At 45.0% G+C, this 14,032-nt stretch overlaps 1 protein-coding gene across 3 annotated transcripts in view; it reads left to right on the forward strand.

Moving 5' to 3' along the window:
• The first annotated feature begins 758 nt into the window (after nt 1-758).
• The window catches only part of MCCC1 (methylcrotonyl-CoA carboxylase subunit 1), a 61,017-nt gene continuing 47,743 nt past the window's right edge, over nt 759-14,032 (forward strand). The window contains exons 1-4 of one of the 3 annotated variants that reach the window (XM_064279546.1): nt 759-919; nt 6,413-6,459; nt 8,173-8,309; nt 12,368-12,463. In XM_064279546.1, the coding sequence (XP_064135616.1) occupies nt 831-919; nt 6,413-6,459; nt 8,173-8,309; nt 12,368-12,463 (369 nt within the window). In that variant the 5' untranslated portion in view covers nt 759-830. Of the gene's footprint in view, nt 920-6,412; nt 6,460-8,172; nt 8,310-12,367; nt 12,464-14,032 lie in introns of those variants that run through there. The other 2 variants (XM_003412877.4, XM_010592803.3) reach the window with 2 other exon arrangements.

Here is a 14,032-nt window from a genome sequence, read left to right on the forward strand (position 1 = left end):
ATCCTTGGATTTATTAGTCATTTGATATGTTTTCTTCAAACACTAATTTCTTCTTTATTATTTCTTTCTTCCTCTTTCCTTATCTTTCTTTTGAATTCTTTTTCTAACCCTCTGAAGTGCATGTTTAATTTACTTTCACTACGGGTTTTCTTATGAGTCCTGCTTTAGTTACACCAAATAAGCATCTCCGTGTAGTGCTTTTATTGGCTTTATTTTTTAGATATTCTGCAATTTCGGTTTGGATTTCCTCTTTTTCCCAAGAACCAATTAAGCCACTTTTTTTTTAGTTCAGGTGATTGAAAGTTTTTTTTTATTCCAATTGAAGTTTTTTTGTTTTTCTGTTTTTGAAAACACTGGAGAATTTCACATCTCGGTCTGCATCCCCATGTGACTTTTTTCCCATGACCCCGCCGCTCCCTGTTGCCGGCGGCTTTAACGCTGAAGGTCACGAGCAGGATTCTCTCCTAGAACCGGAACAGAATGAAGGAACCGCGCCGCCCGGGGGAAAACAGCCGGGAAGGCACAACGCGCCTAGGGTAGCTGAGGGTCCAACACTACCCCGGGGCCTAAGAGGCGGGGAACACACCCCCGCGGGTACGCGGCCTGATTGGCCAAACGCCTCCACGGGAGCACGGTTCCTCTCTTTTGATTGGTTATAGCGAGGCGGGCCCGCCCCCGCTCGAATGCGTCGTGTGGATTGGCCTATTGCTTGACTCTGCCCTCGACGGTGGCCGGCGAAGGACAAGCCCTTGCAGAGAGCGAAGGTGTTTGCGTCGTGGGACGCAGCTGTCTGTGGCCTAGGGGTGGAAGGGCGGCGGGTCTGCGGAGACATGGCGGCGGCCTCTGCGGTGTCGGCGCTGCTGGTAGCTGCGGAGAGGGCACGGTGGCAGCGTCTCCCGAGCCTGCTGCTTCCGCCGAGGTCACGACGGGTGGAGGGGCAGCGGGTCAGGGCCCGGGCTGGGAGGTGCGGAGAAGCCAGGTCGGGGCGGAGGGGCCGGAGGGGGAAGCCGCGGCCCCGGGGCGGCTCGGGCGCTGCCCTCTGTCTGCTCTGCTGCAGCTCGCCGCTTGCCCGCTCTCCGTGGAGGAGCCGGGGAGCCTGGAGGCTGACAGCTCGGCTGCTGGCCCGGAGGTCGGCGGTTCGAATCCTTCCGCCGCTCCGTGAATACGCCGTGGGGTCGCTGCGAGTCTGAATCCAGTCGACAGCGGCTCTGGTTCTGGTTTTTTGGAGTTGCCATTTACTGGAAGCTTATTCTGTCACTCACAATGCAACGTCAGAAGCTCCTAAACGTTGTTGTTTTCTTAGCACGCTGGGTGTCGGTGGGGGGGGGGGGGGCGGGGAGCTGCTGGCCCAGGGGGTAAAGCGCTCGGCTGCTAACCCAAAGGCCGGCCGTTCGAAACCACCAGCCCCTCCGAGGGAGAAAGCTGTGTACTCCGGTCGATTCTGATTCATAGCGACCCTATAGGACACAGTAGGACGGCCTCTTGGGGTTTCCAGGGAGCGGCTGGTGGATTCGAACTGCTGACCTTTTGGTGAGTAGCCGAGCGCTTAACCGCTGCACCATCAGGCTCCCCGTAAAAACTGCAGCCTTGGAAACCCTACGGGGCAGTTCTGCTCAGTCCTACAGGGTCGCCATGAGTCAGAATCCACTCGACTGCAGTTGGTTGTGGGGAAAGGAGTGGAGCTGGGCCTGCGACCTTGGTGCTCACCTCCCATGGCGGCCAGAATTGCGTTTCTAAGACTCCTGACCGAGTAGGAGGCCTTTCACAGCATTCCTGCTTGGGGGGCGTTGTGTGACGTTCTTATGAAGCCCAAAGGGACTGAACGACTTGCCCAAGGTTGCACAGGTAGTGAGAAGGGGGGCCAGGATGTGCTCCAAGCCCATTGCAGTGCAGCTATCCCCATCTCACTTAAGGTGTCCAGTTCAAAGAAAGCCTCCTGGAGTTCTTCCTCTTTGTTGGAATGAATCAAGCTAACAAAAACTAATTTAACTTCCAGAGAGCTGGAAAGTTACTTTGAAAAAGCTTCTGTACTCAAGGTTGAGCAAAACTTACAGGTGATTCACCAGCTAACTCCACTCCAGATTGGTTTCAAATTTTGAGTTATAAGCTTCAGTGACTTTTTTTTGAACTTTAGATGAAGGTTAACAGAACAGGCTAGTCTCTCATCAGGAGTGCACATGTTGTTCTGTGACACTGGTTAACAACCCCAGGACATGTCAACCCTCTCCCTTCTCAACCCTCGGTTCCCTATTGCCAACTTTCCTATTCCCTCCAGCCTTCCAGTCCCTACCCCAGGGCTGGTATGGCCTTTTAGGCTTGTTTTGTTCCATGGGCCTCTTCAGCCTTTGGCTGAAGGGTGAACCTCAGGAGTGACCTCATTAGTGAGCTGAAAGGTCCATACTCTCAGGGTTTCTCCAGTCTCTGTCAGGCCATCAACTCTGGTCTTTCTTTTTCAATGACAACTTTGGCAGGGGAAGGCACCTTCCTGCTTTCAGGTAGCCAGTTTCTTTATCTTCCTTTGCTGCATCATTATCATCGTCATCATTCTAGAAAGGCGGTATAGCTTAGTGCTAAAAGCTTTATTATCTTTGTGCCTTAGTTTCCTCACCTTTAAAACTGAGCTAAACTTGGGTTATGAGAATTGAATGAATTAATACATGGAAAGAGTTTAAACAGAACCTGATACATAGGAGTCAATTCAGAGAAATGGGCTTTGCGTACCCAACCATTGAGAATGACTCAGGAATGGTGTGTGTTTGTGTGGTCATGTACAGTAACCATGTACATGTTGGGCAGTTTTTTGCTGCTGTCTAGACAAACAGCTGTTTAAAACTTACAGGATTTCAAAGCTTCCTGCTCAGTACTCTATAAACTATTAGAAAGGGGGCTAGAGGATGGTAGCACCAATCACAACAAAAAAGAAAGGCCCATCTTAGTTATGTGGAAACCCTGGTGCTACAGTGGCTAAGAGCTACAACTGCTAACCAGAAGGTCACCGTTTCAAATCCACCAGTTGCTCCTTGGAAGCTATGGGGCAGTTCTACTCTGTCCTTTAGGGTTGCTATGAGTCGGAATCGACAGCAACAGGTTTAGTTATTTAGTGCTGCTGTAACAGAAATACCACAGGTGGGTGGCTTTAACAAACATTTATTTTCTCACAGCTTGGAAGGCCGAAAGCCCTAATTCAGAGTGCGGGCTCTGGGGGAAGCCTGTCTCTTCATCTGCCCTTGGGGAAGGTCCTTGTCTCTTCAGCTTCTGCTTCCTGGTTCCTTGCTGATCTCCCTGTGTCTTGGCATCTATCTTACCCCATCTCTCCTCTGCTCACTTGTTTAATCTCTTTTGTGTCTCAAAACTGATTTAAGACACACCCTACACTAATCCTGTCTCATTAACATAACAAAGAAAACCCATTCCCACTTGAGATATAACCATGGACATAGAAGTTAGGGTTTACAACACATATTTTTGGGAGACATAATTCAATCCATAACAGCCCTTACGCCCTTTGAAAGAACTAAAACAGCTAAGCTCAGAGAGGTAACAGGAAGGAAGCTGAAGGGGGCCGCAGAAACAACACTGGCTGAAGGGAGAGAAGAGCTGAGTTCTCATCCACGCCCACGACTGACCAGCTGCCTGTGACCCTGGGCAAGTCATGTTACAGCAATGGATCTTAATTTTTTTTCTTTCATTATCACCCCCAATAAGAAAACAACATCCCTGAGTGGCGTAAACGGTTTGTAGTCAACTTACTAACCAAAAGGTTGGTGATTCACACAGTAGGATCACAGAAGAAAGGCCTGGCAATCTACTTTCATAAGATCACAGCCATTGAAAACACTAGGGAGCACAGTTCTACTCTGAAACACCCAGGGTTACCATGAGTCAGAACTGACTCAACAGAGTTTTGTTTTTTTTTTTTTTGAGAAAACGTAAATACTAAGGAATGAGATTTTGTTGGGTAAGGTTAGACTTTAAAGGACCACAAATGATGGCTTTCACACTCCCAGGAACTGATTTCCTCCCCCTTAGGGACAATATGGAGGGAAAGGGCAGCGGTGGTTCAGTGGTAGAATTCTCAGCTTCCATGTGGGAGACCTGGGTTTGATTCCCAGCCAGTGCGCCTCCTGAGCTGTCCCACCCAACAATCAGCAGAGGCCTGTGCGTTGCTATGATGCTGAACAGGTTCCAGTGGAGCTTCCGGACTAGATGGACAAGGAAGAAAGGCCTGGTGATCTGCTTCTGAAAATCTACCAATGAAAATCCTATGGCGATCACAAGGGTCCCGTCTCCAGCCAACCACGTGGATGGCACAGGAGGACAGCATTTTGTTCTGCTGTGCACGGAGTCACCGTGGGTCGGGGGCAGGCTCCATGGCAGCTAACAACAGGGGCGATATCACCCTTGTTGAGAGTGCATGATTGACAGCTTGGGCTTCAGTGCCCTCATGCAAGGAGAGCGGAGCCTAGAAGAGGCTATCTGGAAGCTACCTCTCACTTTTAACAGTATGCAATTTTTTATAAAGTCTATGATTTGACTCCAACTCCTGGTGTTAGTAGAAACTGGAGAAACAGTCCTGTTCAGTTACACAGTCATACACAGTTAGATAGTATCTAATGTAAACCTTTCTTAGGCTTGCTTTTTCGTGTCCTTTTTTTTTTTTCCTGAAAGATTTTAAATGGTTAGTCCTTTCTAATCATGGTTGTGTCGCACCTTCCAGATGTGGATGGAAGAGACCAAGGTTGAATTGCTTCTGCTATTTGTTGGTTTCCCAGCATATTCCTCTTAGCTGAAGCCTAATAGACATTTGCCTTTACTTACATCCCAAAGTGAATCTGGCCTGCTTTTTATCAGCTCATGGTTAAAGTTCGGCATTCACTTATTCTATCAGTGGGTGTCACAGAACTTAAAAATTGTCTTAGACTTTACTGTACTTCTGCCTAGCTGAGACACCTCAAAAAAGTCATTTACCTCCTTGTTTCTCCAGTTTCTGCTAATACAAGGAGTTGGAGTCAAATCATAGACTTTATAAAAAATTGCATACTGTTAAAAGTGAGAGGTAGCTTCCAGATAGCCTCTTCTAGGCTCCGCTCTCCTTGCATGAGGGCACTGAAGCCCAAGCTGTCAATCATGCACTCTCAACAAGGGTGATATCGCCCCTGTTGTTAGCTGCCATGGAGCCTGCCCCCGACCCACGGTGACTCCGTGCACAGCAGAACAAAATGCTGTCCTCCTGTGCCATCCACGTGGTTGGCTGGAGACGGGACCCTTGTGATCGCCATAGGATTTTCATTGGTAGATTTTCAGAAGCAGATCACCAGGCCTTTCTTCCTTGTCCATCTAGTCCGGAAGCTCCACTGGAACCTGTTCAGCATCATAGCAACGCACAGGCCTCTGCTGATTGTTGGGTGGGACAGCTCAGGAGGCGCACTGGCTGGGAATCAAACCCAGGTCTCCCACATGGAAGCTGAGAATTCTACCACTGAACCACCGCTGCCCTTTCCCTCCATATTGTCCCTAAGGGGGAGGAAATCAGTTCCTGGGAGTGTGAAAGCCATCATTTGTGGTCCTTTAAAGTCTAACCTTACCCAACAAAATCTCATTCCTTAGTATTTACGTTTTCTCCAAAAAAAAAAAAAAACAAAACTCTGTTGAGTCAGTTCTGACTCATGGTAACCCTGGGTGTTTCAGAGTAGAACTGTGCTCCCTAGTGTTTTCAATGGCTGTGATCTTATGAAAGTAGATTGCCAGGCCTTTCTTCTGTGATCCTACTGTGTGAATCACCAACCTTTTGGTTAGTAAGTTGACTACAAACCGTTTACGCCACTCAGGGATGTTGTTTTCTTATTGGGGGTGATAATGAAAGAAAAAAAATTAAGATCCATTGCTGTAACATGACTTGCCCAGGGTCACAGGCAGCTGGTCAGTCGTGGGCGTGGATGAGAACTCAGCTCTTCTCTCCCTTCAGCCAGTGTTGTTTCTGCGGCCCCCTTCAGCTTCCTTCCCGTTACCTCTCGGGGCTTAACTGTTCAATTCTGTCTTATCAGAGGGTCGAATTAGATTGGTATGTTTTCAAACTTTAATTTGAACTGAATTTTTTAAATATTTACTATTGCCTCTGAATCTGTGGTCATATGCCAGCCTCAAAAGCAAGGATGGTCCAGAGGCTTCTGGAGGTTAAGTGTCTTGTTCAAGGACACAGCGCAAGGGGAGAAAAACCAGAGTTGTAACTACTGATTTCTAGATGAGTTTTCTTTCCACTTACTAAATTACTTTGTTAGTTGACTCAAGGCTTAGCTGAGGTCGTGCCTGAATTTAGTTTCAATTTTCTAACAATTCAGATTTCTTCTGAAAGAAAGATGACCGTTCTTTCTCATCTTGCTTTATTATGATTCCGTCTGGATTTATGTTATAGGAGATGGACTTGGAAGCAAAGAAGCACGAAGTATGCGACAGCCACAGGTACTGATGGTCTTTGTTGGATCATGTCACTTTGATTCAGATTGTGAGCTAAGAAAGAGAATGTTTAATCCCTTAATTTGTGTATAATAGGATTTATTCTCAGCTTTGACATTTTGAATTTTCATGATAATATCTTAGTAAGGAATGAGTCATGGCTTCCACTCCTTATAGAATAATAATTGAAAACATTTTATATTTATGTTGTTTCTACGTGTCTGACCATCTTTAGTATTATCAATTTGGAAAAATAACTGTAGTTATTAGGTACCACAAGTTAGTTTTTGACTCATAGTGACCCCGTATAACAGTAAAACTGCCCCATACGGTTTTCTAGGCTGTAATCTTTATAGGAGCAGATCACCCACGATGCTGATGGGGGGGTTCGAATTGCCAGCTTTTTGGTTAGCAGCTGAGTGCTTAACTGTTGCGCCACCAGGGCTCCTTGGAAAAATAACTGATGGTCTAAGTCAATGCTTTTAAAATCGTTCTTTTAAGTAGCAGAATCTTTTTTTCTAATAAAATTTCATGTGGGAGTCCCAATTATATAAAGGATGTAAATGTGTGACTCCTGGTTGATTGGGTATAGCCCCTCTCTCACCTGACACACAAAGCTCATCCCAGCAGCCCTGTAGCAACTCATGGTCTCTCTAGATCCCCACTGAAAAACAGTCTTTTCAATTATACGAAACCTTACGTTTCTGAGAAAAGATAACTTTGTTATAGTCTGCCAGAGAATATTAAGTATGTGGTGATCCCGTGCGTTTTGTATATTAGTGCAGCAGTGTATCACTATGGCATCATGTCACCAGACATCAATTATTTGGCAAGACAAGCACACACGCCTGTGGTGCTAGAGGGGCTAGAGGCGGCGTACACATGAGTAAGAGCTCCAGTCCCTCATGAGGCTGACCAGGGTCAAGCCCTGGACCCACCACTGTTGGCTGTATAATTTCAGCCTTAGTTTCTCTATCTTTAAAATTAGGTAGTAGTAGTAGTATCTACTCCATAGGACTACTGTGAAGATTTAAGTTCATGTTGAGTCTTTTGAACAGGACCTGGGACATAGGAAAAAAAAAAAAAAACCTTGCCATTGAGTTGATTCCAGCTCAAAGCGACCCTCTGTAGGTCAGGGTAGAACTGCCTCATAAGGTTTCCAAGGCTATAAATCTTTACGGAAGCAGACTGCCACATCTTTTTCCCTTGGAGCAGCTGGTGGGTTTGAACCAGTGACCTTTTGGTTAGCAGCCAAGTGATTTAACCGCAGCACCACCAGTTTCTTTTGGGGCATAGAAAGTACCTATTAAATAGCATATTAGTTATTTAACTATTTAACTGTGTTTTTTCTTTAGCTATGAGTCAGAATCAACTCAACGGCACTGGGTTTGATTTGGGGTTTTATTATAAATTTGATCTTTGGCAAGCGTGAACCTTTGGCATAACAAAGCCTGTTTTAATGGGGTTTTGATGGGCTTTTTTATTTTAAGTGGAAAATCCTGAGTAATATAAGAAGTTATGTTAATAAGGTATGTTGAATTTCAGTGAAGAGAAATTAAATGTACTGTTTAATATTAATTAGAATAGTAATTTTAGGCTCCATTGTGGCAGTTTGCCAAAACAAATGTTTATAAACTGGTTAATATCCTAGACTATTTCTCAATCTCATCCATTGCTCCCAGTAACATCTGTGTATGATTTTCATGATGTTTTAAACAGGAAGAAACATTACCAAGGTTCTTATTGCCAACAGAGGCGAGATTGCCTGCAGAGTGATGCGAACAGCCAGAAAAATGGGTATACAGTCAGTGGCTGTTTACAGTGAAGCTGACAGGAAATCAATGCATGTAGATATGGTATGTTGTTAAAAATAGAAGTCAAACTTTGCAAGTGATTGTTTTGTTTATTTTGTTAATATTTTAGTTCTTTAGATTGACACAGTTTAGGTTTGTTCGTATTAGCATTGTTTAAGTAGGTAAATTAAAACTACTTAGTGATCATTCCTCTTGGCAGATTTTCCAGTTATAATAGCTGTTGAACTAACAGTGAACTTAGTAGCATAGTTGATCTACGGGCAAAGCCTTTATGTCATTAAGGATTAGTTAAAGCTGTTCACAGAATGTGGCTGATCCACAGACCTCACTCTAACTGGCACACATCCAGATCCCTGCTATGCAAGGAAAGAGATCAAGGTTGCAGTCTTAGCAGCTACCACTTACTGGCCAAGTGGTCTTAGGCAAGTAGCTTAACTTTCTGAGCCTTGCTTTATCTGTAAAATTGTGACTTTAAAAACCCTACTCCCCTGAGGCCCCTCCTCTCTTATTGACATAGTTAGGCTCCAAAGACCAGGTGGATATGCGAAAATCGGTGTTTCGCGAAAATCGGTGTTTCACAAAAATGGAGGATGACCACATCAGATCACAAAATACCATGTGGGACACATGTGTCCCTCTGGACCCGAGAAGTGGAAAATGTGGGCAGGCGGTTATGTCCCACTGCCAGACATACATCGTTAATGTGCAGAATAGTCAGTAGATTTTTTACCATCATCGTAAATGCAAAATGTCGGATAACAAGCTAGTCAGTAAGTGAGGAGTAGGTGTAGCTGTTATCCAGCAGACAGAACCCCAGTCATGGATGAATGCAGCTATTGACCTTCTCTGTGCCTGCAACAAGACTGCAAGCACCAGTGTAAATTTGTGGGGACCAACTTTCCCTGGGCTTTTGGCCCATCTGGCTGTCTAGCAACTTCTTTCTTGGTCTGTGCAATGACTATTTCAAACCTGTTTTGCTGCATTTGGACCTCTGACTCCCCCTCTGCGGATCTTATTCTCAGTAGATAATCTTGAATTCATGGAGAAAATAAAACCATATGAGCTTCCTGCAGCAGAATCTGCTGACCTACCTGTCTTTGTATCCACCCTCTTCCCGTCCAAGGACAGTCGTCTGTCTGTGCTCTGGATTCCTCCTCCCACCTTCTTAAGACTCTTCCTCTTAAGTGACGCGTCTTCAGTCACTCTTCCACCAGGTCCCTCCTGAAATCATTTAGGTATGCTTCCGTAGTCTCTCCCAAGTTCATAACTACCGCTAGCCCCACGTTCCTTCCCCTTTTGCCACCCCCACTCTCTTTCGTCTCCCATTTATAGCCAGTTTAAGAATCATTTGCCCTGCTGTCTCTTCTTCCTTACCGCCTACTCTCTTTGCAGCAAACTCCTGTCAAGCTTCTGTCCTCACCCTTCCCCTGAAACTTTCTGCTAAGTCACCAATTATGCCCATGTTCCTACGTCCAATGGGGTCTTTTCAGCCCTCAGCCAACTTGATCTCTCAGCACCACAGCAGACCGTTCCTTCCTTTTAGAAACAAATTCTTCATGGCCTCTGACCCTTCTGGATTCTCTTTCTGTGTCCTTTCTCTGTTGATATTCCTCAGGACTTGGTTCTTGACTTTCATCTTTTCTCGCTATATGCTCTTGATGTATATTGTTGCATCTACTCCTAGGGCTTCGCTAAACACTCCCAGATTTCTCTTTCTAGCCCAGGCTTTCTTTTGTGCATAATGCATATGTATCCCACTGCCTACTAAACATCTCCAAACTTAAAATGTCTGACTTGCACGCATGATCTTTCTTCTGTACTGAGCCTAGTTTTCTTGCCGACTTCCCTACTCCAGTAGATGGCAGTTCATTGCTCATAACAATCATAATACAGCCAGAAATCCGAGTCTCTCTTGAAGATCTTTCCCTTTTTTTTTCCTGCTATGTGTCCTCCTTTCCCCCACCCTCCACACCTAGTCAGTTACCAAGTGCTGTTAATTCCACTTCCCGAGTGTTTCTTCCCACTTCCTGTTCCTCCACCACCTGCACCTTAAGGAAAGCCACCGTCACCTGTTGCCTGGTCAAATGCTGTAGCCTCCCTGGTAGTCTCACTGCTTCCACGTTTGATCCCCTCCCCATAATCTGTTTCCTACACCTCAACTAGAGTCATGGTTTAAAATCAGAATTGGATCATATTATACCCCTGCTTTAAACCTTTTCATGATCTATCAAGTTAGTAATAGCCTACAACATTGATAGTATTTAGTGTTTGGCGAAGGTGGGTAGAAGTTGGTGTGTTTATACATTGGTAAAGCCATTTCGAAGGACGACTAACCAGGAGCTATTAAAGTGTGCACGTCCTTCAGCCCAGTCCTGCCCAGAGAAGTGTTCACATATACGTGCAAGCAGAGCAGATAGACCAGTGTCTGCTGTGGCCTTGCCTAAGTGTCAGTACAGCCTGAATGTCCATTAAGAGGTGCGTGACTCATGAACTACGGCCTCCATGCTGTGGAATGCAGTGCAACAGTTATTCAAAAAAAATGAGGTGGACATATACGTACCAGGAAGGAAAGGCCTCCCGAGACATCATTATTAATGGAAAAGCTGAATTGCAGAAGATAATGATGTAGTTTGGTCTTATTTATATAAAAACAGAAAGTAAAATTATCTGCTTATATAAGTGTATGTATGAATAAATAGGGAATGTGTGTATGGAAAAATACATTCCAAATTGATTGCAGTAGTTACGTCCAGAGGGAGATTGGAAAGGAGGGTGGGGCAAAGGGCCACTTTGCCTTTGTGTTGTTTACGTTCTCTAGAATGAGGACGGATTTGTATTTTGTGGAATTAGAAGTTTAAAAAAAAAAACTTAAAAAAAATCTCTATGTTTTCCCTTAGAAGAAGATGCAAAGCCTTTAACTTTCCACGTTGTTCGTCATTAGGTGCTGTTGAGTCAACTCATATTTATTCTGACCCCATGTCACAGAGTAGAACTGCTGCATAGGATTTTCTTGGCTGTAATCTTTATAGGAGCAAACTGCCAGGTGTTTCTCCAGCAGAGAAGCTGGGTGGGTTTGAACCACCAAGCTTTCGGTTAGCAGCCAAGCACTTAAACATAGAGCCACCAGGGCTCCGATGAAACCTGCCCCCTCCTGTCTATCCAGCCTCGTCCCTGACCACTCAGTGCCCTTGTTCACTGCTCCAGCCACACCAGCCTCCTTGCATCCCTCAGGTGGGCCAGGTACCTTCCCACCTCAGGGCTCTCATGTACATTGTTTTCTCTGTCTCTGTTCCCAGCTCCACTCCCTCCACCCAACTGCCTGGCAGAGTCCTGACCATGACCATGACCAGGAGCCTTCCCTGACCACCCTCTGACCAGATTGGATCTTCTCTTACTCACATGATGTCCTTTGGTTTTCCTTCATGCAGTAATCACAGTTGTCATTAAGTGTGTGAACGTTAGTTAATGTCCGTCTCTCCCCCTAGACAGGGACGTTTGCCCTGTGTACTGCTGTTCAGGCAGCTCATACCTCAGGTGTGGCACAGAGTAGGCATTCAGTAAGTCTTTGAATGAACAAAGGATGCTTTCTGTCTGGTCTGCTTCAAAGGATGTTATGATTATGCGAAAGTTTGAAGGGACGGTGTAAAATGTGTGCCAGATGTATAGCAGGAACGTTATTAGCATACCCTAATAATTACGTAAACTTCAGAAAATTTTGTAATTTTATTTCTCTCTGTATACTCCTGTTAGAACTTTTGCCACTTTGTCAAATTGTAAGTTTTTGGCATTAAATACGTCTAAGGCTATTTTTGTTGCAAAAAGTAGTAGCATGACTAATGCCTGTGGCTTCGAATCCTGTGGTGCTTTAATTTCACTCTAGCGTGTAGTTTATACGTGAAAATTGAGTTTTGACTCTTCACACAGCTGATTCCAAGATGGGTTCATTTTTATAACAGACATGAGCTAGTACTTCTGTTTCTCAATTCTTGCTTTGTTTTTAGGAGCCCAATATTTTTTAAAATAATAATAAAATGATCCTGAAGCAGTGCTGTAGTGTATTAGCTGTGCCGCCTTGTAAGCATGTAGTATTTCTTTAACAGGCAGATGAAGCCTATTGCATCGGCCCTGCTCCCTCACAGCAGAGCTACCTTTCTATGGAGAAGATCATTCAGGTGGCCAAGATCTCTGCTGCCCAGGTAAGAATCGTGAAGATGTTTACAGTGCAAAAGGGGTGGGCTTTGTACACTTCATATAGAATTACTAATTGTTTCTAGAAATTACCTTCTATTTTTGGCCACTCCCAAGACATTGACATTTTATTTGCTTGCTAGGCTGTCATTTGAAAGTAGATTTGACACTTCTCATTCTTGAGCCACTTTACCTTCCTACTGAATCCTCTGCACTTTAGATCTTGTGGGCTATAGGTGGGGAGGGTCTAAATTAGAAGTTAAAATTAAGAGAGAGCTCAGCCTTTCCACCTTCAAAGGCAGATCCTAGGAACATCACATGCTTTGGGAAAATAGATAGTGATCTAAATTATAAGGTAAAATAAAATCAAGAGAGAAATCCCTCTCTCCGACCTCCTAGTCTCTCTCAAAGTGCCCCACTACCTGTTTTTCCAATAGCCCAGCCTTGGAGTTTTGATATTATTACACCTTTCCTTGATCCTTCAAAATAAGAGCCAACTTGTGTTGAATCTTTCTTTGAAATATCTCCAGAAGTGTTTTTTTGTTTGTTTTTTAATCACACAGCCAGACCTTTAGGATCTTTTATGTGGATTTCAGATTCTTAGCTGGTTTTCCTACTTCTAAATCTCTTACCCATCTGATCAGTACTATATGCTACTAGATGAGTGTTTCTTAAACAGTAGTTTCATTATTATCCCCTGCTTTTTATTTATTTAATCCCTCACCATTTCTCTACCCTAGCCCCCAGTTAGCAAATCTTCAGAGGTTACAAGATAAAGTCCAAACCCTTTAGCCCAGTGTGCAAGAGCTTGCAATATGGTCCCACATATTTGTCAAAGCTTATGTCTTATTGCTAGTTCTTCCTTATAGCTACAGTGAACATTTCTCCATCTGCCTTACACATCATACCGAGTCCTTCTTCTGAGCACTTGTTCATATTGTTCCACCTGCCTGAAACGCTGTCTTCCTCCTTCTCTTATCATTCACTGTCCAGGCATGGACCAGTAACTTGAAATTTGCCTCCAGAAATGGAGAACACCAAGAGACCAGAGGAAGAGGTGGGCAACTCCAGGGTGGCAGGAAAAGAGCTTATTAGGAGACTCATAGATGAGATGAGTCCTGGGCGGCTTCAGGACCAAAGCAGATCTCCACACCCCACAGTGGGAGGGCAGAGGTTTTATAGGGGTAGCAGACAATAGCGGCTACATGCCAGGGAGTTACGTAAGAATGACTCAGCAAACTGTAAGGAATTGGCGGGCCACATGGGGGGCCCAAGTTTGGCCTCACAAAGCCTGTTACCCTTTCAGTCCACCCCCTGAGGCCATCTCTTATAATCTGGCACATCCCTCCTCTTGTGCCGTAGTACGAGAGACCCTGGAAACAGATACAAAAGTGGGGTATGGTGCCAACGTATGTGCAGGAGACAGAGAAAGTTACCATGTGCCCAGAACAGGAGGAAGCCTTCTCTGAGAAGGAGAAGGAACTGGGAGGGGGAAGGCAACCCAATTCCCAGCCTCCTTATCAGAGAATGTTCTGGGCCCAAGGCCTTTACTTAGGCAGCCTGGATGGGAGGTGTAG

Source organism: Loxodonta africana, chromosome 1 (assembly GCF_030014295.1).
Source record: "Loxodonta africana isolate mLoxAfr1 chromosome 1, mLoxAfr1.hap2, whole genome shotgun sequence".
In the NCBI taxonomy this organism is placed as follows: domain Eukaryota; kingdom Metazoa; phylum Chordata; class Mammalia; order Proboscidea; family Elephantidae; genus Loxodonta; species Loxodonta africana.